This window comes from Saccoglossus kowalevskii, chromosome 11 (assembly GCF_978046115.1).
Source record: "Saccoglossus kowalevskii chromosome 11, keSacKowa6.1, whole genome shotgun sequence".
Classification (NCBI taxonomy): Eukaryota; Metazoa; Hemichordata; class Enteropneusta; family Harrimaniidae; genus Saccoglossus; species Saccoglossus kowalevskii.
Genome location: NC_140651.1, coordinates 53,526 through 78,579, shown reverse-complemented (window position 1 = coordinate 78,579; position 25,054 = coordinate 53,526). Strand labels below are relative to the sequence as shown.

Sequence of the window (25,054 nt, the reverse complement as noted above, 5' to 3'; positions counted from 1 at the left end):
TGACGATCCGCTCCGCTCAAAAACAAGCAACATGTTTTTGGTTGTTTCCATGGTGTGACATAAACGTGAAGCTAACGTCGGCTTATAACTAATACGAAGTTCGCAAACACCATTCAGTCTTTAGAAGGCACTTAGTTTACTACTAGGACCACAGTCAATCTCCTAGTAGTGTGACTGTGCTAGGACGTATTCTGCTGTTACATTTATTATTTCCAACCGTTTTGCGATAGCATTTTCTAGAATGAAGCGTTTCCTGTAAATGCTGGAAAGTGAAATAATGAAATAACGAAATGATAAATATTTACCTAAAGTACAGTGTGTTGACCTTCATAATAATATACTTCATAATGCAAAACACTAGTCACGGTGAGTTATTTAAATATACGACTTCTAATCGAAAAATATGACCACAGTCCAGAATTTCAGACGGATATTAAGCAATGTAAGACCATATCAGAAGCATTTACTCTAAAATATAAAAAAGAACTGCAGTCAAAAGTCAAGAATGCCAGCAAATAAAGAACTCTGTTCCACAATCCTTTGTGCGCGTTATAGCGTAAGTTACAAATGACGTCACAATCAATGATGTCATTGCATAATATTCATGAGGCTATTTACCCGGATGTCACTCGGACAAACAAACCAAAAATATGGCGGCTTCGCAAGCGTTTATACGTATTGCCTTAACTGAAGACGATGTACCAGGAGCAAAACTTTTGCATTCCGACATACTTGAAAATTCCGTGTACAGGTTGAGATGATGGTTGGAATGTCGTGGATTGAAGATTTCCGGCAAAAAACAGGATCTGGTTAATCGGTAAGTAAAAATTTTCGTGAGCGTCTGACGTTACCCCTGGCAGCCGTGCCTCATAACGTAAATATTACTTTGACGTGCATGAAGTGGTGTCGCACTGTCAGCGATCGACGTAATTCATATTTGAAAGTTTTTAATTAGAATCATTTGTCGTTTAGTCGTCTGTCGAATGATGCTTCGTTTATATTGAAAAATTGTATGTGAGTGAAATGAAACTGCTACAGCGAGTTGCGAAAAAAAATATCGTACGATCACGACGGTCGGAACACTTTCACTGACTTGCATGATAATATTGCACGAATGACTGATCGGAAATTAATATTGAGGCCTCTATGATTCACATATTCGTCAAAGTTTGTGTTTCCCCCAGTTTTACTTGCCAGAGGCGAAGTGACCATGGTTAGATCGTTGCAGATTTCGTACTTCCTGTCAGGGTGCTAATGTGGCCTTTTACGACGGCTGACAAGTGTGAAATGTCCTATTAAATGCGTCATTGTTTCGTGTCTTTATGGTGTTTATAGTGTCTGTCCCTTATTAAAAGATTATTATGAAGTTCTGGAAATTCTCAATTTTAAAAATAAGTTTAAGTATTCGGGGATGCTGTGCTGTGATTTGTTTGTTTGGGAGAGGGTGTGTGTAAAATTGTATATTTTATTTTTAATTCTGATTGCTCTATATTCCAGTCAAAATTCCCTGAATTTAAGCAACTATTAACTCAAAAAAATAATTTGAATTGTCAACATTTAATAATTTGTACGATGAATGTTACAGAAAATGATTATTACACACAATAATTTGCATATTATTTTTACCAGTCTTGAGCACAGTAAATATACATGTATTCTAATTTATTTCTGAATTTATGTATTTTTAACAGAATAAACAAATGTATCGAAGCAAATAAAGGCAGTGAAATTAGTATAACAGTGGATAACGGGAAATGGTATGAAATCAAATGCAGGGAGACAATGCAATCAATACCAGCAAGGGACAAAGGGCCACCACTTTTGCCCATCAATGGATGGAAGCCATTTCCTAGTCAGCACATCCCAGGATGTTTTAACAAAGGACACATCTATTATCACTTAGTGGAGTCAGCACAATTTGTGGAGAATGGTATGACATCAGCTATTGAATATGACTGCCAGACATCCAAGCCAATGCGACGAGGTCAACAGTTTTTCAGAAGTGGTAATGTCCAGGATATGAAGGACTGTAAGAGAGATGGTAATTACCATATAAAGGCAAAAGTCCTAGCGTCAAAGACATCTGTCATGTATGCCGTCACCATCACTATTTCTAGCGAATCTGGTTTTGTGCAGGATGCCAGCTGTAATTACAAAGCATCAGCTATGGGTCGCTGTAGCCATGTATCAGCCCTGTTGTATGCTTTGCTTGATTATACCAACAACCATGGCTATGCTCCGCCATCCAGCACAAGCCAGACTTGCAACTGGAACAAAGGCAGACAGAAAAAAAGAAATCCAAAACGTGTAACTGAAGCTAACTACCCATCCAAAGCAAAGAGAAATGTTAGTGATGTTTCAAATTTTGACCCTCGCCCACCATCAATGCAGAATTCTAGACTAAACTCTCAGGACATTAACAAATTTGTAACATTACTGCAATCTGCAAACCAAAAGACGCAGTCAGTTTCCATGTGGCAGACTCTATTATTTATTACATATGAGAACTATGAACTTGATGATACACGTATGGACATATTAAGGAAAAAGAGGACACAGATACTGGAAAACTTGTCAGTACCATCTCATCAGCCATACATGTTGGTAAAGCAGCAAGGTACTGATGAATGGTTCTCCCAGAGATTGTTGCGTATTACTGCGTCAAATTGCAGAGAGATTTACATGGCCAATTCTGATAAAAGAATAATGGATGTCCTCAGAAGAAAGCTATGGGAAAAATCCCCAACAACATTTGCCTTGCAGTATGGAATTGGAAATGAAGATCAGGCCAGAACAGACTTCATCAAGCTGATGGAAGATACTGAATCAAATATGAAAGTCATACCGACTGGTATGTGGGTAAATCCACTTTTTCCAGAACTTGGATGTGATCCAGATGGATTAATATATCAGCCATCTCAACCTAGCAATAAATATGGTGTACTGGAAATAAAATGTCCAAAGGTGCTGGAAGATATTGACCCCAATAAAGCAAAGTCAAAGCTCTCTAAAGAAAAGTGGTCGTCATTATGCTTAAGAGAACATGATGATGGGGTGCTATCCCTGAAAACCTCGCACCAGTACTACTTTCAAATACAGATGCAGATGGGTGTGACTGGATTGTCTTTCGCTTACTTTGTTGTATGATCTAAGAGGGGCATTTTCTATCAGCGAGTGACTTTTGATCATGAGCTATGGGGGAAACTAAAGCCCAGGTTACTACAATTTCATCACAGTTTCATCTGTTCAGAATATTTTGAAATGAGAATTCCACGAGACCTGGAACCAGTACATTTAGAGTAAACTTTATGTATGGACTGAATCTGTAGATTCTGGATTGATTGTTCGTTGCGGCAATGAAATTTGTTGTTTCTGAAAGGTCTGGACTAATTTTTATAAATATTTACAAGATTCAATGTTTTCACCATTTTTTATTTACAGTTTTATTATAAATATTTAAAAAAAAATTATTTACAGTATTTGATAATTAAGGGATGGGTCAATTGAATTTGAATGAGTTGGGAGTATTTATTAAGGCAAGGACAGTTTTGCAATATTGCTCAGCTATTACTGCTAAATTATTTTGTTGTAAATATGCAACATTACATTTACATTGCACCAACAGTAAAAACAACAAATACTTCAATTCAATATTGTGTCATTTTTTATTTACTAATTCTGTCATGACAAAGAAAACTTATTTATTCACTGAAAATAAAGGTACTGATAAATAAAATGCATTTCCCTTGACCTTTGTAGTGTTTTCATAAACACACGACAGATGCAAGTTTACACACAAATAATCTTGATCACAAAATCATATCCATTCCTAATTTTTGTTTATTTCTTGGTAGTTTACAGATCATACAAAGTGAATTTCAAATCTTAAAAAAAATTGGGGGGTAGCCACACTCGTTTCCATGGAAGGTAAATTAGCTAACCAGTGGCTCTTGAAAATTCACAAGACAGCCAACAACAAACATTTGAGAAACTACTGGAGCAAGCGACAATGGAATTGTCCTCTGAAATAATCTGTATTTCTTCAATCTCTCAATTGCCCTCTCTACATGAATTCTGACTTTGGCAATCTGTTTTGTTTCTGCCTCCTCCTGCACAGTAAACCTGTCACGCCCATGAAGAAAAGGAGGTATATTCAAGTCAGCCTTCTTATCAAACAGTACATCCCTAATTGTAAAGCCACGGTCAGCTAGAATAAGATCACCTGGTTCTAATTTGTCTAAAAACCCTGACTCAATTACTATGTTTCTATCTGACGCAGCACCTTCAAATAAATCTGACAGGTAAGTGACTGCCCCATTTGGAGTTATCCCAACTAAAGCTTTAAACGTTGGGTGAGATTTATAAGTACTATACAAATTGCCTTGTTGCTGAAAGTTGGTTGCTGTTTGGACAAAAATCTCTGTACAATCTATGATTGACCTGACATTTTTATACTTTTTGAAACACTTTGGCAAAGACTTCTTCAAAATATCTCGTGAAGGGAAAATAGAATCTTTCAGTGTGCTGAATTGAAGAAACATGCACTGTACCCAAGTTATCACAGTACTAGAGACTTTGCCTTTACTAATTCCAAAACGATAAGCCAAATCTGAATGTAGCAATCCTAAACGAAGTCTAACTAAGGTTAAAAACAACTCGTTCATTGGTACTAATTTCCGTTTTGGACCAGGTGGTTTTGACGGTGATTCCTCATTATGTTTCATTGGTCTGCTCCATAAAGACAATTTGTTTGTTGCTCGACCCAAAAAATCCCACAAACAAAGTAACTGCAACCAAGTAAGCCCAGTATAAAATTTACATTTCACATCATCATCACTGACATCTTCTACAGAGAAATGTTTCTCTTTACTGGAATTGTTTTTCTTACTTTTCAAGTCCATAAGTTCATTTTTTAAGCACAAATTCTCAATTTTGAGAGCAACAATATCAGCATCTTGACTGCGATCTGTCTGTGTTGATGCATCGTTCATTTCTGATATTGATTGAATGCCTATTGAGTTAGTTGGAACAGAATGCTGCCATCGCACGTCACAAGCTATAATAAATACATAAATGAAATGAATTATTTTATGAAAATTTTCTGTTTAAAATGTATTATAATAGAAAAATAATTTACAAACCAGGAACATATTATTGAAACTCTTGCTCGAAAAAACATCAACTATTATCACTAATTATGGGAAACAAAATATCAGACATTCTAGGGGCATAATTAATTTGTGTAAGGGTAATGGGGAGATAGCTGGGAGATTAACTAAACATGCCATTAACTCAATACTGTGATAAAATATGTCTGATCATTTATTTAATTAAATATGAAAAACATTTCATTCAAAAAATCTCAGATTTTAATTTCCACATCTTAATTTTCAGTATTCTGACCCCATCAATTTTTCTTTGTACAACAAACAAAATATTGTTTGCCAAGTAAACTTTTAAGTGGTGACATAAAAATACCTACATGCTGAAGTATCCGAAAACACAATCTCATTTTGAGCAAGATCAAGAAGTGTATCAGCCATCTCGTTGTCAATTCCATCTTCAACAACAGTCTTTCTTTTCCGTGGTGGTGCAGCCTGACGATCCGTGGGTGCCTTTCTCTTCTTCATTTGTTGGACCTATGCCAATATATGGAAAAATGTATAAGCACAACGAAAAACCGTAACGGATATTAAATAAAATTTTAGAGGATTTTTCATACGCGCAATATCTGCAAAACATAATCGTGGTTTCGCGGTGCGTTTAAGGATCCGTGCGTCTTTTTCAGGTCGGTCAGTATATTTATATTTTATTGGTCTGCAAATATACCAGTCGATCTGGCGTACGGAACCTGAAACGCTGCTAGCGAAAACAAGATGGCGGACGAAACTAGTGGTGGGGAAACATATGTGTATTTACCTGCGTCGAAGTGGCTGTGGCTGGAATGGGATCTGGATGTTCAGCTGTAGGCCCCTTTCCACCAATAAAATGCAGCGAACAAATATACGTGTCCTTGGTTATGTTGCTGACCGTAACATTTTCGCGACGACATGCCCTTCCCCATCTTAGGGACTTTTCCATTCCAAGGTGTGGTTTTGGAAACGGGATAAAATACACTCCTTTCATCGATTCTCTATATCCATACCGTGAATCAGAACGGCCCAATCCATAACAACAATGTCGAGTAGCCACCATAGTAAAATTATATTGATATTGTGGAAGAAAAGCGATTAAAAATATCCACAGTAACAGGCGCACAGCTTTGGTTTGTTTGTCCGAATGTGTTTCAATTTGCCGCGCGTGCGTGGTAGCCAATTACGTCATTAGTTATTTTTAGCAAATTGACAAAATTGCAACCAACGCTATTACGGACACGCGCATAAAACTGTACCACGCTTGTCAAATCTGGGTCAAATATACAGTACGCTACTATCTTGCCACAGTGGAGTGTTCGGTGACCATTGAATTAGCCCGTGATTCATATTTTATGTGTATTAATTTATTCATCAATTTTCGTGACTGACAGTACTGCCCAAATTTTAGTCAAAAAACGCAACTGGTGAAACGGAAGAGCATCGCCAGGCGATGGACGCGGACTCTTTAGCAACGACCGCAAAGACGTCAAAATACGCGTTAAATTTGGCTCTTCCTTTTCGCCCCCTCCGGAATGTTCTACTTTCGCAGCCTAATCGCAGTTTTTTCGAAAAAACACAAGAATTAGTAGAAATGTTCCTGTTTTGGGTGGATTATTGATAGAGAATAATGTCTTTATTACAAAAATGCTGAAAAACCGCGAGTTGTTGCCTTAGTTATTATTTTATTGGCGAAAAACTGCGAACTTGGCAAATTTGGTTGCACAACTTCCCTTTATCATATACACCCAGCGACACCGATGCCAGCTGACTGTGTACAAAACTGGTAGGAGGTAATACATTTGGGGCGAAAGTATTCAAAAATCAGTTTTTGGATGTTGCAATGGCAGTGGTGGGCCAGGATTTTTTTCCAATTAGTGACGGCACGACCTACCTGTGAAGTATGAACAAAACCAGCCTAGCCGTTGCTGGTGAAAAGTTACCCCAACTTTTGGGTCAAATTTCTCGGTAATGAAAACAGATATCAAAAATTCAAATAGTAACTTTGTGCCCACACTCAAGCTGAGTAGAATGAGCTATGTCTGAAGTGTTTTATCCCAAATTTGTAGGAGGAGATACATTTGGCGCGAAGCTATCCAAAAATCAAGTTTTTTGACTGTTGCTATGGCAACGGTGGGCTAAAAAAAATTTTTCTTATAACTAGGGTGAAGGTGTGACATAACTGCCAAGTTTGAAAGAAATCGGCCAAGCCAAAAAAATCAAAGAAATCATACGTCAAAACACTGGAAATGTACACACACAGACACACAAAACGACAAAAGTGATTATAAGGGCAATCCTAGCGGAGCGGATCGCCAACAAAAGTGATTATAAGGGCAATCCTAGCGGAGCGGATCGCCAATAATAACATCTTGCATATTCAGAGGACATTGTGAAACTTGGAAACATTACTACTACAATCACTTAGATGTATTAGACAGAGAATATTGGCGCATTATATAGTTTTGATAGAGGTAAATATATTACACTATTTTGCTACAATCAGGATAAAGTATTTGAATCCAAAATATGAGCATTTTACATATTTATGATACATATTTACATAATTCTGCTACAATCACATTTATGTCTTTGAATACAAAATATTAGCATCTTGATAATCAGTACATGTTTTATTGTATGATGAACATGTCACACTTTCTTGTAAAAGTGCCTCTGCAAGCACTTTTAGATTAAAAAAATACAATTCCAATGAAAACAATCTCTGAAAATAATGCCACATCTTCTCTCTCCATTCATAAACCATTCTGTGTTTCTAGTATGGCAATATAAGTCTATATCAAATGGGAAACTATTTACCTTGAGACGAGTCAGAAGGATCTCAACCCTTTTGGAAAACTGTCAGAAAAGGTCAAAAGCTGTTCCTGTAAGAAAGGTCAATGCTACATGTCATTAATTTTTGTATATGAAGATAATATCCTCAAATGTTAACCCATGTAATTTCGTAACATGTAACACAAATGTGTGTGAACATAATATTTCACAAACAATACATTGAAGTGATTGTATCAAAACAGTGTAAATATATTTGCCGACTGCAGATTAGTTTCCTAACTAGCATCAATGGTATATAATTTAGAATGTGTCAAATAAGATTAGATTATAACTATTTTTTGGCTGATCAACATGATTAATGAGCCATTAATAAAGCAGATTAGATGACATTAAGTAATGCCTGCTACAATCATTATGATGAAGGTGGATGAGCAATATTAACATCTTGCATATTTGCATATATGTATGCTGTGACATGTAGCAAGACCTTGTAATGTAATTCAAATTGTAATTTGTGACAGGGTAAGAAGTTCTATTGTAATGCAGGATAAGTTGGGTTAGTAACATTTTGTAATATTCTGAAGTTAACTTCACATTTTAATACACAGTATTGACAGTATCACAATTTGGTAAATTTTGAAGATAATATTCCCATTAAAATACATGGGATGGATGTAGCACAGCTCTTTTAGTATATAAAATATAACACTTCTTACATGTTTTTATTGAATCTGCATCATTATATCTTCCTCTCTTTGAAAATAGTTTGTCCGAACAATAGTTCTATTCGCTCTGCAGCGGATCACAGTTATTATCACTGCAAGAACTAGAACCAGTATAACTCCACATACTAAAATAATTATTTCAGTCACAGTATTTCTCTGCAAATAAAATTTCAGGCAAGTGTGTACTATTAGTACTGAAAGGCAAGTCCGAAATGATAATGTCCAACCACAAGCTTTAAACATCAAGTCTTTAACTGTAGATTTCACCCTTTATTTTGGTAATTTGGAAAAGATCAATGGTATTGCCCTCAGTGATGTAATACCGCAGTTCACCATCATCTTCATCATCATCGAATGCTTGGATGGTTGTGACATGATGTCCAACATCAGCTGATAGTGGTACATATATTTTAGACTCTTCCAAAGGGTATGTGATGAATGGCCAATTATCATTTTGATCAACAATATCGATGTGTACAGTAGCACTATCTGTGTACATTGTGGATCCATGATCACTTACCATGACCAAAAGGTCACAAGAAGTTTCGTTCTCATAGTTGAAGGAAATATTTGTGAAGATTTATCCTGTACTAGAATTAATTCGTAATTGTTGAATCTTCTCTCCATGTAGAGAATATGTTAACCGACTGTTATCAGCAGTATCAAGATCAAAGGCTATAGTTTTTCCAACTGATGTTACAGGAGATAAATTTTCAGAAACTGAGAATGTATACGTTCTTTGGGTGAAAAAAAGGACTGTGGTCATTCTGATCTAAGATATTGAGTTGAACAGCAGTATCACTGCATTGTTGAACAGTTCCGTGATCACATGCATAAATATCAATCCTATAAAGATATTGTATCTCATAATCCAACACTGTTTTAGCAGTGATCTCTCCTGTATCAAAGTTAATTTTAAATTCATGCTTGTAATTCCTTGTTGCATACACGACTTCTCCATTTTTTATCCAAATCGGGGTCAATTGCTTTTACATTGACGATAAAATCACCCACATAATTATTTTCTGGAATGTCTGCAGTATATACTTGTTCGGTGAAAGATGGAGCATTATCATTGATGTCTTCAAGTTTGATAATAAAGAATGCACAAGTTGTTTTAGAGTCTTCACCCATGTCAGTGACTTGCAGAGTTAGATTGTACTCAGGTATGTTTTCACGATCAAGGGTATGTTGAGCAGTGGTAAAATTGTAAAGTTTGTTGATGTAAGCCTATTCTAGCACGAAGTCATCATTTGATCCCATCAGTTGCAGCATCATCTTCCCATTCATTCCACTGTCCTTATCAGAGATGGTTACAAAAGCAACTGTGTAACCTTGCAAAACTGCTTCAGATATTCGGGCATCTGCCGCAGGAGATGAGGTAGAACTCAACTTGATATATGGAAAATTGTCATTAACATCAATGACATCTATTATGACAGTGGCATATTCAGGTATAAATGGTGATGGGCTGGTTGCTTGTAAAACAAATAAAAAATGCTGGTCAGTTTTATAGTCTAAACTTTGTAACGTTTTAATATTACCATTAACTGAATCAACACCAAATAGTTTTCGACTGTGGGATGGTGTTCTGTGAGTTAATGAATAAACTACACTGCCATTCTGCTCGGCATCCAGATCTTCATCATGTAGAGATATCAACTCAACTTCATCGGCCGAATTTTCATAAATTTCACCATAATAGGTATTTTGCTGAAAGACTGGTTTGTAATAATTTGCATCTATTAGACGAATATTAGTGTAAGCCAGTCCACGTCGCATATGGTTTCCAAAGTCACTCGCCATCAGTGTAAGTTTGTAATAACTATTTTTTTTTCACTCTTGAGTGTTTTCAGCACCACTATTTCGGCAACAATGACTTCTTGAACTATACTGAAATATGTGGTGAGGCCAAAAGAAGAGAGATATGTTTTGAATAGGTCATACATTTGTACAGTGTTGTTACCCACATCAGGGTCAAAAGCAAAGAGTGATACAACCGTTGACCCAATGGCAGTTGTTTCTGAAATATCTACCCATATGACATCGTGTAGAAATGTTGGGTTATGATCATTCATGTCTAAAATTTCAATGTTAATTCTAACAAATTCGAAAGACTGGCTTTGAAATGTGATAATTATTTGATAAATGCATAGTTCCTGACTGGCGCAAATTTCTTCTCTGTCAACAGCTTGGTTGGTGATAGGAACAACATCACTTCGGCTAAGTTGTATGAATGATTTGAGACCATTGGATAGTTGAACAAAATTGTGTGAATGACAGTCAAGGTGTAAGTCAACCATTAGGTTTCCAAACTGTATCCTAGGTGGCTGCTCCCCAAAAAATAGAATAGCAGATGTGAACTGGTGAAAGATTAGGGTTAACATAATAAGTGCATTAATTAGATAACATTTGATGTTCATCTTTATTCTCTGCACTGTGTGATGCTGAAAAGTGTCCCTAAAACACATACAAAAAGAAAAAATCGGTCATAACTCATTACATAATGACAGTCATGTAAAAAAAATTAAATCTGCTAAGAAGCTTAGTGCAAGCACATGTCTTACTTTTCAAAACAAATAGCTTTCAAATTAATAAAAAAAATAGTACATGGTAACTAAGATAGAACAAGGCATTTGTTTATTGCTGGTTATGTCTCAGACGACATTTCACCACTAACATGAAAAATATCGACATCAATTATTTCGTGCATAACTTCGGGCAGAAGTACCATTGAGAAGTACCCTTCACAATACCATTTGAGACGTATCAGAATGAGCTCAACCATTTTGGAAAACAGTCACAAAACTTCAACTCGTGTTCCTGTAAGTAAGGTCAATTATTACATATGTACTGCAGTATATTTTGATTCTCCCCTGAAATCAAAATCGGTATTTTCACTCCCCATATGCAAATGAGCTATAAGAATAAACGAAGTAGTTCTATCAGAACTGTAAATTTTTGAAAATTTATCAAAATTACAACATTTTTATCTTGTGCTATATAAACATACTCGGCTGGGCTGGGATGAAATTAAATTTGACAAACGAAATTTCTACTTTTAGGCCGACTATTATTTTCACCCAAACTAATTTGCATATCACCCATGCAATAATGTTTTCTGTATTTTCACGGGCGATATGCAAATGAGTATCATGTACGGCTTGCGAGGCAGTTGTTTAGAATGCGTTTAGTAGTCGTGTGGTACATGTACGGTGGTATCGGAACTCCCTTTTTAGATTTTAACCTTATTTTGTTAATCGAAAAGTTAAAATGAATTTTGATTATTGGTAAAATGTTAAAATACTACCAATTTTAAATATTATGTTGCTGAATGAGAGCCTAACAAGAGTAAAGACGCATGATTTCTCTGAAATCAATGCTAAAAGTGCAACTTGAGTAGCCGAAATGTCATAAAACAATGTCATGGGAATTGTTATATTGTTGTCAGTTGGAAATTGTATTGAATTATTCACTATTTACTACACAAATACTGTTTTTCGATTTGTATTGTTGTCGTTATAGCTGCCGCTACCCTATGCCGCTGGCGCCCGCGTTATAGCGTACTGTTTGATTTGCCTATGAATACAATGGACCGCATGATTGACCAATCAATGCGCGTAATCTAAACTAGGTCAATGTCCTTGCGCGCACCCGTACGTAAGTAAACAAACGCGCATCGGTGACGTGATTGCGATTTTCTCGAATTATGGGAACATATGTAATAATAACAGAAGGGTTCTGTCACAATATTACTTGTCAAAACTATTGGTATATGAAGCTAATCTCCTTTATTAAGATGTGTAAATTCGTGACAAATGTTTTTGATACAACTGAAGAGATTACAATATTTTGCTACAACCACATAAGTGTCTTTGAGTACAAAATATTAGTATCTTACATATTTATTCTACATCTAAAAAGATTACACAATTTTGCTACAATCACATTGATGCATTTGAATGCAAAACATTAGCTTTTTGATAAGTAACATTTTTATTATATGATGAACCTGTCACATTTCTTGTAAACATCTCATGGCAAGCACATTTTACGATTATTTCCAAAAAATAACATTCAAATGAATAAAACACTGAAAATAAAGTTACATCCGGTTCTCTCTACATTCATAAACTATTCTGTGCAATAAGTATGTCAATGGAATTGCATATTAAATGGAAAATTGTATTTACCTCGAGACGTGTCAGAACGAGCAGAGAATTTATGGAATACATTCACAAAGAGTCAACACATGTTCCTGTATGGAAGGTCAATGCTACATGTCAATACTTTTTGTAAAGGAAGCTAGTCTCCTCATATGTTAACACGTGTCGTTTGTTGACACGTCTTATGTATTTTTGATACAGCTGAAAAGATTACAATATTTTGCTACAATCACATAGGTGTATTGGAATACAAAATATTAGCATCTTACATATTTATTCTACATCTAAAAATATTACATAATTTTGCAACAATCATTTTGATGGATTTGAATGCAAAATGTTATAATCTTACATATCCATGATACATCTTAAAAGATTACACAATTCTTCTACAATCACTTTGATGTATTTTAATACAAAACATTAGCTTCCTGATAAGTAAAGTGTTCATTGTATGATGAACTTGTCACATTCAAATGAATAAAACACTTAAAATAATGCTACGGCCGGTTCTCTCTACATTCTTACCCCATTTTGTGTTATAAGTATGTCAATATAATTGCATAGCAAATTGTTTTTACCTCGAGACGTGTCAGAACGAGCAGAGCATTTATGGAATAGAGTCACAAAAGATCAACACATGTTCATGTCAGGAAGGTCAATGCTGCATATCAATACTTTTTGTATATGTACCTAATATCTTCGTATGCTAACACATGTAATGTAGTGACATGTAACACAAATGTGTTAGAAGATAATATTTCAGAAATAAATACAATAAAGTGATTGTAGCAAAACAATGTAAATATCTTTAGCGATTAAAACTGTCCTTACTTGATTTGTTTGTTTTTATGGACTATATATTGATAAATACATTCTCTGCCAATTGAGTAAAATAATAATGAAAACCGATTCAAACTCACCACATATTCTATATAATAAAGCTGTAATATCATCAAATATTTCATAAATTATTTTTCATTGATATTAAATGCCATTTAAAATCAAACATTATATTCTTCAATGAAACACTTCACAAAACATTAAATAAACTAGTATTACATTTTTTTTCATTTAAGATCGGTCGTTTGTTTTTATGGACTATATATTAATAAATACATTCTCTGCCAATTGAGTAAAATAATAATGAAAACCGATTCAAACTCACCACATATTCTATATAATAAAGCTGTAAAATCAAATATTTCATAAATCATTTTTTATTGATATTAAATGCCATTTAAAATCAAACATTATATTCTTCAATGAAACACTTCACAAAACATTGAATAAACTAGTATTAAATTATTTTGTTCATATAAGGTCTCTTTTCATTAAAAAAATTAGAGTTGGAGGTGTATAAATCCTAAAAAAATAAGAATTATAACAAATATGTGACTAGTAACAAAATTGAGAAAATGTAGTTTTCAACAATTAAACCATAAATTATGACGTTCAGTATATTATCTAGGTACCGTTGACCATTATCGAGATCAAAGTATGAATAAATATGAGGGTTAGAAAGAGAAATGTTTATAAATACTTTGAGTTGTATATTTTTGCCCTTGACCTCAAATATCGTATTTCTTCAATATTCCTACATTCAGCATAATAAATCGTCAATATAATGGGTGAAGTATGTTCTCAATATGCCAAGGGTTATTTTATGTGAACAAATTGTCACTCTCCAATGATTTATAATATATTCTTCAATTGCCGAGATCGTGTGAAAAAATGCACTGAATGGGTCTAGTACACAGTCAGCATCTACGATATCATTTCAGTGAAAAGTTGATTATTTGTCTCTAATTAGATATTAATATCACAGATTTGTATATGCAACCCTTTTTTATGAAGATATGTTTATTGTTCTGTAAGTATCATTATTAAATGCTTCAGAATGTAAAAAAATGCTACATCGGGACATGTAACAGAAGTATGTAAGAATATAATATTTTCCATACATATACATTGTAACAACTGTAGCATATAAATGTAATAATTAGCTAGATCTTCATCTAATATTTTCTTACTACTCTTCTTTGCTATGTTGTTATTTTGATACAATTAATTTACATTCAGATGGTTGGTAGGTGCACTATATGACAGTTTTTATGGTCATAGAGAAAAACAATTGATGTGAACCTCCTTTCGTGTGAATTGCTATATTAAGCATACAGATATATAACCCAAATGTGTTGATCAACATGTAACTATAATCATCAGCGAATGGACTATTTATTGGACATGTTTCATTCTCATTGTAAGGTATTGCTTTTCATACCTCTCCTAGTGTAGTTGGATATATACATGGCATGGTTTCTGAAGTACTGTAAAGGGATTAATTATTCACTGTGTTTTAATTTTGCTTATTTCGCTGACTGGAAAATGCGCTAAATTAAAACCCAGCGAATATGTAAAATTTAGCATAGAACACATTATCTAAATGATAAAACCGTGAATTTAAAACCCACCGAATATGCCTGAAATGGTAAATCAGCGAAATTTAAACCCAGTGAAAATTAGTCATTTTACAGTATATAGAATTTATAAATAGTTTCCATGATAGTGCTGCAAATTATTCAATGTCACAACACTCTGGATTAGAAGCAATTATTTGGAATAATTTACATATTAAAACAATGAAAGATTTATATATAACTACAATTTGTCCTATATGTAATCTTATTTGTTGTACGTTTCACCTGTGATAGTGTCGCACAGTCAGATATTTTCTTATTAGAGCAAGTATTTTATATAACTTGTGGCTACACTACTGTATCCAACATAAATAATTGTATAACTAACTATAACACTAACTGTATCTTATATTGTTTAATGTCTTCCGTTATCCAATCTCCAACCAGTAATAAGCAGAATGTGTGTAATCATTGTTGCCATGAGTCAACTATTGATTACTAATAATCACTTATTATATTTAGTTAAAATATTATAAAAATCAATTGTTAATTAACACTAGCTGACATTAAACATGAATCTGCTGGCTCATTCATACTCATGTATCTTCCGACTCTATTGTTTATGAACATGAAAGTGTTCATGAACAACATCTATGTTTTTATGAGGTGATGGATGTTACAACAATCACAAAATGCAATAAACGGTTATTAATGATAACATCAAGAATAACATGAACATATTCAAATTGAAAATGAAAAATCACCATGCGCTACATCTATTTACGTCATGGTACTCACCCATCATATAATTCATCACTAACTTGGAACTGAAATATCCCATGGATGATGTACTATATACATTTGTATTTGATATTCATTCTCTTCGAGATGCTTCTATAATATAGCCAAATAGAAAACATTGCAAAATACAGCATGATACTTGTATAAAAGAAATAACACAATTATATTGAATTGATTACTCAGTTTTCAGATAAATGTATAGTCAATTGCGTTACACATATTTGTCTGTTACATTTCTTATATTCGTTACTAATGTATTTGAATGTAAAATATTGGCATCAATATTGGCATGTAGCAAACATGTGTAAGGAGAAAATATTTTCCATATGTATACATTGAATGAACTGTAGCAATAAATGTAATTTCAGATTATTTTATTTTGATACACTTGTATGCATGCATTTGAAAGTAAAATAATAGCTTCATCCTGACATGTAGCTAAAATGTGTAAGATGATAATATTGCGCAAACCAATATATTAAAGTGATTGTAGCACAACATTGTAAACATGGCTTGACACTGTTATTCGTCAATATATGATAATCGACAAGTCTCTTAAGTAACTGTATATCATTAAGCTTGTTATGAATTAGATTAGATTAAATGATTTCTGCCAGATTAAACATGATGTGAGACAGATTAGACAGCATATGAATATTATAAATTTGAAGATATTAGACAATTCAAAGACCAAATTTAACTGTATTCGCCATAGTAGATTAGGAAAGCGTAAATAATGCCTTTCAAAAACTTTCAAAGAATGAATGAGAAAACAAGGAAAGAGAGTACATTATTTTGCTACAATCGCATTGATGTATTTAAATAAAAAATATTAGCTTCTTGACAAGTAGTTTTCATTGAATGATGAACTTGTCACACTTTTGTAAAAATCCCACTGCAAGAACATGTTTTAGAATATTTCAAAGGAAAAACCATTCAAATGAATAAAACACTGTAAATAATGTTCTAATTGCATTCATAACCCATTCTGAGTTTCAAGTTTTGTAACATAATTACATATCAAACAGGAAATTGCATTTACCTTGAGACGTGTCGAAATGAGTTCAGCCCAAAACAGTTGCAAGAGGTCAACAGCACTTCCTGTAAGAAAGGTCAATACTACATGTTAATACTTGTTGTATATGAAGCTAATCTCCACCAATGTTAACACATAGGGTTAGGGTTAGGGTTAGGGTTAGGGTTTAGGTATTTATTTAAAAGATGAGAGAAATCCCAAACTTGAGGTGGATCTTCTTTTTTTCGGGCCGTGACGTATATATTGTTCATGTTAAAATGATGGTGTGAGGCCGGGGATGTGGCAGTTATGTGAAGTGTGGAGAGGGGAAGTCAGATTAGGGTTAGAGGAGGGTTAGGGTTAGGGCTGGAGTGCGAGGGTAGTGGAGATTAAGGGTCATTAGAGAGTTGAAATTCAATGACTATGGTTTTAGAGGTATTTATTCTCATGGTGAGTAGGTTGGGTAGAGGAATTTGTGTAAGGGGTGTGGATGCTGTGGATGGTGGTGGGGAAGGAATGGTTTGGGTAGGGTAGGGGAGAGATATTAGGAAGGAATAGAGAGAACTCGATCTATAAATGTTGAGGGCTGTGGAGAGGGCGTAGCTGTTAATGTGTTGAAGGGGTGGATGGGAATTATTAAGAAGTCGAGTGAAGTTGGTGAAGGCTGGATGGATGCGTAGGGGAAGTGCATTTCTAAGATAATGTAAGGTTTGGGTGCGTATTGATCCAGTCAGATGGAATGTAGGGTCAGTATTTTGGAGTGGGAGAATTGAAGTGCGGGGAGGAGATAATAAGCAGGGTTTCTATAGCAGTTGCTAAAAGGATAGTCTGGAAATATGTGGGAAATACAGGGTCAAAATTAGATTGGCAGTAATTAATTTTGGTATGCGGAAAGGGAGTGGTGAGTTGGAAGAAGGGATAGGGTTAGAAATATGGGGTGAACAAAATTGGGACGGGTTGAAAGAGATGGGATGGGAAAAAACATAATTGAAGAACAAGACGAGTGGATATATAGGGAGATGAATGAGTGTGAAATTTGGAGGGATATAAAGAGATAAGGGAGCAAAAATTGAGATGGTCTTAGGTGCCTCACCAAAATGAAAAGCCGCCAAAAGGACCTAAGAAGTATATACATCAAAAATTAAAAGGAATACCTTCCTACGAGTTTATCACATGCAAGTGAAGAGGAAGACTACATAGGAGGTATACGAATTTAGAGCAGACGAGTGTCAGCCAAAATAGTGAAGATGTGAAGGATGCACTCATCAGGTTTCCCGGACCGGTTTCGCTCTCCACGAGCTCATCAGCGGGAAGGTACAAACAACAGAACTGAGCACGAAGCTCCCCAGGTTGTGGCAGTGGTCATGAAGGTTGTAGAGGGAAGGGAATAGGGAGAGTGTGTGCAAAATAACAAAATTGGACTTACCTGTAAAACAGGATACAGATGGTGATATGCAATGGAATGATAACGACAAAAAGGGAGTGGTAACGCAAAGCAAATGCAATTAAACAAATATATAAAATGAGTGGAGGAAATAAATAACAAACAAACAAAACAAGTAGAAAGGAAGCGAGCCGAAAATAGAAATAAAAATAATGGTGAAATTTATATTTGTGGAAATTAGGGTAGGTGAATGGAGTAGGGACCAAGTGGTAGATTAGGTATTGAATTGGCTAGGCTGGAATAATTGGAGTAAATAAATAATAAACACAATGGCAGCTTACTGGCAGAGATCAAGTTATGGGATTCGCTGAAAAGTGAACTGAGATTAGAAAATTATTTTCTTGTGCATTTTGGGTGGTAAATTGGTTAGAAATGGATACAGGCATTTTGGAAATAGGTGGGAGATCGCAGAAAATATGGTCGGTAGGGAAGGATAATGGAAAATTTTGAATAAAAAACTGGAGACTCGTAACTATGGCCAAAATGCATGAAACAGTATGAAAATTGGTTGAAATATATTAAGAAGGGGAGTCGGGAGGAGGGCAAAATAAGGGAAAAGTAAAGGTAAAGAACTCACCAAGTTTAAATGTTGGTAGGAACTGGGGACTTTGTGGAATTGGGAGCGTATCAAAATGTGATGTTTACAGGTCAAGTAGCAGGCAGCAAAGAGTGAAGGTGGGGTTATCGAGTCAAAGTGGGCAGGGGCAATGACGTAATTTGAAAGACATGATCAGGGGCTATTACAGGCAGATGATATAATTAAGGGAAGGGTGAGTAAGGGTTATGGGAGGGCACAGGAGTTAAAGAAATTATATAATTTGGGGGTGTTAAGGGGTGGAATTGATAGTGTTGTGAGAGGAAGTGTAAAATAAAAAGAGGGGAAAGGGGAGGGCTGCACAGGTTCAGGCCAATGTAGTGAAAGGGGGAACAGATTTGAGAGGCCTCTTTTGTGGGGAGGGAGGGTCAGGGTACTTTCAAAGTTGTAATTGAGGGAAATTATCATGCACATAGGTACATAGATGGTAGGGTAAATATGGTTTGGAAGGAAGGAGGGAGATTGTGTAGAGATGTTATTGATGACAGGGGTCATTAGAGGGCAAATGGTGTAATTAAGGGATGGGTGAGAGATAGTTATGGGAGGGCAGAGAATTTAAGAAAGTGGTTTAATTTGGGGTGTTGAGGGTTGATATTCATAGTGTTGTAACAGGAATTGTAAAATAAGACGAGGGGTGGAAGGAGGTTGTAAAGGGTTGGGCCAATGTATTGAAAGGGGGAAATAGATTTAGTGTAGGACCAAACGATTTCATATGCAGGATATGAGAGTTGGTCTAATGATTGATGTGGGAGGAGTCTTTTGGGGAGGGAGGGTCAGGGTAGTTCCAAAGTTGTAATTGGGGTATATTAGTATGCACATTAGTACATGGATGGTAGAGTAAATATGGTTTGGAAGGAAGCTTGGAGAATGTGTTGGTTTGTTATTGGTGACAGGGGTCATTAGAGGGCAAATGGTATAATTAGGGGATGGGCGAGAGATAGTTATGGGAGGGCAGAGGGTTTAAGAAAATGGTATAATTTAGGGTGTTGTGGGTGGGGATTAATAGTGGTGTGGCAGGAACTGTGAAATAAGACGAGGAGGATGGGGAGGGCTGTAAAGGGTTGGGCCAATGTATTGAAAGTGAGCAGACTTAGGGTAGGGCCAACAGATTCCATATGCAGGATATGGGGTGGTTTAATGATTGATATGGAAGGACTCTTTTGTGGGGACGGAGGGTCAGGGTAGTGCCAAAGTTGTAATTGGGGTATATTATTATGCACATTAGTACACAGATGATAGAGAAAATATGGTTTGGAAGGAAGGTGGGAGAATGTGTAGGGATGTAACGGATGACAGGGGTTATTATAGGGCAAATAATATAATTAAGGGATGGGTGAGAGATAGTAATGGGAGGGCAGAGGATTTAAGAAAATGGTATAATTTAGGGTGTTGTGGGTTGGGATTAATAGTGGTGTGACAGGAACTGTAAAATAAGACGAGGAGGATGGGGAGGGCTGTAAAGGGTAGGGCCAATGTAGTGAAAGGGGTGGAATATATTTAGGGTAGGGCCAATCGAATGCACGATTTGTTATGAGAATAAAGAGGATGATTTTAAAGGGCAACATGGAAATTGTATAGGGTAAGTAATAAGGGTAGGGCAACAATAAAAGGTGTGGGAATGTAACGAGAGAACGGTAATAATGTTGGACAGTAATGGGGCATCAAAAATGGGAATGAGGGGGACCAGTATATAGTGATATGATGTAGGAAAGTGGTCTCCTAAATGGAACTACTAGATCCCTACTGAACAACGCAGAGGGCCATAGTATTAGGAACGTAGTGTAATGATGAATGTGATAGTAGGGGTACTGTTAAATAAGTCCACCCCAAGGATTCAAATACACACCCAAAAAAGAATGTTACTGAATACTAGGATAACACTCGGGGGAATGGTTAGGTATTTATTTAAAAGATGAGAGAAATCCCAAACTTGAGGTGGATCTTCTTTTTTTCGGGCCGTGACGTATATATTGTTCATGTTAAAATGATGGTGTGAGGGCGGGGATGCGGCAGTTATGTAAAGTGTGGAGAGGGAAAGTCAGATTAGGGTTAGGGGAGGGTTAGGGTTAGGGCTGGAGTGCGATTGTAGTGGAGATTAAGGGTCATTAGAGAGTTGAAATTCAACGACTATGGTTTTAGATGTATTTATGCGCATGGTGAGTAGGTTGGGTAGAGGAATTTGTGTAAGGAGTGTGGATGCTGTTGATGGTGGTGGGGGGGGGAGGAATGGTTTGGGTAGGGTAGGGGAGAGATATTAGGAAAGAATAGAGAGAACTCGATCTATAAATGTTGAGGGCTGTGGAGAGGGCGTAGCTGTTAATGTGTTGAAGGGGTGGATGGGAATTATTAAGAAGTTGAGTGAAGTTGGTGAAGGCTGGATGGATGCGTAGGGGAAGTGCATTTCTAAGATACTGCAAGGTTTGGGTGCGTATTGATCCAGTCAGATGGAATGTAGGGTCAGTATTTTGGAGTGGGAGAATTGAAGTGCGGGGAGGAGAAAATAAGCAGGGTTTCTATAGCATTTGCTAAAAGGATAGTCAGGAAATATGTGGGAAATACAGGGTCAAAATTAGATTGGCAGTAATTAATTTTGGTATGCGGAAAGGGAGTGGTGAGTTGGAAGAAGGGATAGGATTAGGAATATGGGGTGAACAAAATTGGGATGGGATGAAAGAGATGGGATGGGAAAAAAAAAACAAAAAAATAATTGCAGAACAAGACGAGTGGATAGATAGGGAGATGAATGAGTGTGAAATGTGGGGAGGGAGGGTCAGGGTACTTTCAAAGTTGTAATTGAGGGAAATTATCATGCACATAGGTACATAGATGGTAGGGTAAATATGGTTTGGAAGGAAGGAGGGAGATTGTGTAGGGATGTTATTGATGACAGGGGTCATTAGAGGGCAAATGGTGTAATTAAGGGATGGGTGAGAGATAGTTATGGGAGGGCAGAGAATTTAAGAAAGTGGTTTAATTTAGGGTGTTGAGGTTTGGGATTAATAGTGGTGTGACAGGAACTGTAAAATAAGACGAGGAGGATGGGGAGGGCTGTAAAGGGTAGGGCCAATGTAGTGAAAGGGGTGGAATATATTTAGGGTAGGGCCAATCGAATGCACGATTTGTTATGAGAATAAAGAGGAGGACTTTAAAGGGCAACATGGAAATTGTATAGGGGAAGTAATAAGGGTAGGGCAACAATAAAAGGTGTGGGAATGTAACGAGAGAACGGTAATAATGTTGGACAGTAATGGGGCATCAAAAATGGGAATGAGGGGGACCAGTATATAGTGATATGATGTAGGAAAGTGGTCTCCTAAATAGAACTACTAGTTCCCTACTGAACAACGCAGAGGGCCATAGTATTAGGAGCGTAGTGTAATGATGAATGTGATAGTAGGGGTACTGTTAAATAAGTCCACCCCAAGGATTCAAATACACACCCAAAAAAGAATGTTACTGAATACTAGGATAACACTCGGGGGAATGGTTAGGTATTTATTTAAAAGATGAGAGAAATCCCAAACTTGAGGTGGATCTTCTTTTTTTCGGGCCGTGACGTATATATTGTTCATGTTAAAATGATGGTGTGAGGGCGGGGATGCGGCAGTTATGTAAAGTGTGGAGAGGGAAAGTCAGATTAGGGTTAGGGGAGGGTTAGGGTTAGGGCTGGAGTGCGATTGTAGTGGAGATTAAGGGTCATTAGAGAGTTGAAATTCAACGACTATGGTTTTAGAGGTATTTATTCGCATGGTGAGTAGGTTGGGTAGAGGAATTTGTGTAAGGAGTGTGGATGCTGTTGATGGTGGTGGGGGGGAAGGAATGGTTTGGGTAGGGTAGGGGAGAGATATTAGGAAAGAATAGAGAGAACTCGATCTATAAATGTTGAGGGCTGTGGAGAGGGCGTAGCTGTTAATGTGTTGAAGGGGTGGATGGGAATTATTAAGAAGTTGAGTGAAGTTGGTGAAGGCTGGATGGATGCGTAGGGGAAGTGCATTTCTAAGATACTGCAAGGTTTGGGTGCGTATTGATCCAGTCAGATGGAATGTAGGGTCAGTATTTTGGAGTGGGAGAATTGAAGTGCGGGGAGGAGAAAATAAGCAGGGTTTCTATAGCATTTGCTAAAAGGATAGTCTGGAAATATGTGGGAAATACAGGGTCAAAATTAGATTGGCAGTAATTAATTTTGGTATGCGGAAAGGGAGTGGTGAGTTGGAAGAAGGGATAGGGTTAGGAATATGGGGTGAACAAAATTGGGACGGATGAAAGAGATGGGATGGGAAAAAAAAACAAAAAAATAATTGCAGAACAAGACGAGTGGATAGATAGGGAGATGAATGAGTGTGAAATGTGGGGAGGGAGGGTCAGGGTACTTTCAAAGTTGTAATTGAGGGAAATTATCATGCACATAGGTACATAGATGGTAGGGTAAATATGGTTTGGAAGGAATGAGGGAGATTGTGTAGGGATGTTATTGATGACAGGGGTCATTAGAGGGCAAATGGTGTAATTAAGGGATGGATGAGAGATAGTTATGGGAGGGCAGAGAATTTAAGAAAGTGGTTTAATTTGGGGTGTTGAGGGTTGATATTCATAGTGTTGTAACAGGAATTGTAAAATAAGACGAGGGGTGGAAGGAGGTTGTAAAGGGTTGGGCCAATGTATTGAAAGGGGGAAATAGATTTAGTGTAGGACCAAACGATTTCATATGCAGGATATGAGAGTTGGTCTAATGATTGATGTGGGAGGAGTCTTTTGGGGAGGGAGGGTCAGGGTAGTTCCAAAGTTGTAATTGGGGTATATTAGCATGCACATTAGTACATGGATGGTAGAGTAAATATGGTTTGGAAGGAAGCTTGGAGAATGTGTAGGTTTGTTATTGGTGACAGGGGTCATTAGAGGGCAAATGGTATAATTAGGGGATTGGCGAGAGATAGTTATGGGAGGGCAGAGGGTTTAAGAAAATGGTATAATTTAGGGTGTTGTGGGTGGGGATTAATAGTGGTGTGGCAGGAACTGTGAAATAAGACGAGGAGGATGGGGAGGGCTGTAAAGGGTTGGGCCAATGTATTGAAAGGCGGCAGACTTAGGGTAGGGCCAACAGATTCCATATGCAGGATATGGGGTGGTTTAATGATTGATATGGAAGGACTCTTTTGTGGGGACGGAGGGTCAGGGTAGTGCCAAAGTTGTAATTGGGGTATATTATTATGCACATTAGTACATAGATGATAGAGAAAATATGGTTTGGAAGGAAGGTGGGAGAATGTGTAGGGATGTTACGGATGACAGGGGTTATTATAGGGCAAATAATATAATTAAGGGATGGGTGAGAGATAGTTATGGGAGGGCAGAGAATTTAAGAAAGTGGTTTAATTTGGGGTGTTGAGGGTTGATATTCATAGTGTTGTAACAGGAATTGTAAAATAAGACAAGGGGTGGAAGGAGGTTGTAAAGGGTTGGGCCAATGTATTGAAAGGGGGAAATAGATTTAGTGTAGGACCAAACGATTTCATATGCAGGATATGAGAGTTGGTCTAATGATTGATGTGGAAGGAGTCTTTTGGGGAGGGAGGGTCAGGGTAGTTCCAAAGTTGTAATTGGGGTATATTAGTATGCACATTAGTACATGGATGGTAGAGTAAATATGGTTTGGAAGGAAGGTGGGAGAATGTGTAGGGATGTTACGGATGACAGGGGTTATTATAGGGCAAATAATATAATTAAGGGATGGGCGAGAGATAGTTATGGGAGGGCAGAGGGTTTAAGAAAATGGTATAATTTAGGGTGTTGTGGGTTGGGATTAATAGTGGTGTGACAGGAACTGTAAAATAAGACGAGGAGGATGGGGAGGGCTGTAAAGGGTAGGGCCAATGTAGTGAAAGGGGTGGAATATATTTAGGGTAGGGCCAATCGAATGCACGATTTGTTATGAGAATAAAGAGGAGGATTTTAAAGGGCAA

The 25,054-nt window shown here is 36.6% G+C and overlaps 1 protein-coding gene and 3 long non-coding RNA genes across 4 annotated transcripts; all 4 read right to left on the bottom strand.

Annotated features, from left to right (window-relative positions):
* Positions 1-3,932: 3,932 nt before the first annotated feature.
* LOC146735851 (uncharacterized) lies at positions 3,933-6,294 on the bottom strand. The gene is made up of 3 exons (XM_085505553.1): positions 5,920-6,294; positions 5,483-5,639; positions 3,933-5,056 (listed from the first exon to the last, which is right to left on the bottom strand). The coding sequence occupies exons 1-3, from the start codon at positions 6,193-6,195 to the stop codon at positions 3,933-3,935; spliced, it is 1,557 nt and encodes a 518-aa protein (XP_085361679.1). The 5' UTR covers positions 6,196-6,294.
* A 1,293-nt stretch (positions 6,295-7,587) lies between these two features.
* On the bottom strand, positions 7,588-8,882 carry LOC144349576 (uncharacterized). The gene is made up of 2 exons (XR_013420018.1): positions 8,645-8,882; positions 7,588-8,017 (listed from the first exon to the last, which is right to left on the bottom strand). It is a non-coding gene; the product is annotated as an uncharacterized LOC144349576 (long non-coding RNA).
* Positions 8,883-11,271: 2,389 nt separating this feature from the next.
* Positions 11,272-12,912, bottom strand: LOC144349575 (uncharacterized). Its single transcript, XR_013420017.1, has 2 exons — positions 12,847-12,912; positions 11,272-11,476 (listed from the first exon to the last, which is right to left on the bottom strand). It is a non-coding gene; the product is annotated as an uncharacterized LOC144349575 (long non-coding RNA).
* Positions 12,913-15,915: 3,003 nt separating this feature from the next.
* On the bottom strand, positions 15,916-19,164 carry LOC146735850 (uncharacterized). Its single transcript, XR_014930880.1, has 3 exons — positions 19,077-19,164; positions 17,083-17,141; positions 15,916-16,133 (listed from the first exon to the last, which is right to left on the bottom strand). It is a non-coding gene; the product is annotated as an uncharacterized LOC146735850 (long non-coding RNA).
* Positions 19,165-25,054: the final 5,890 nt, after the last annotated feature.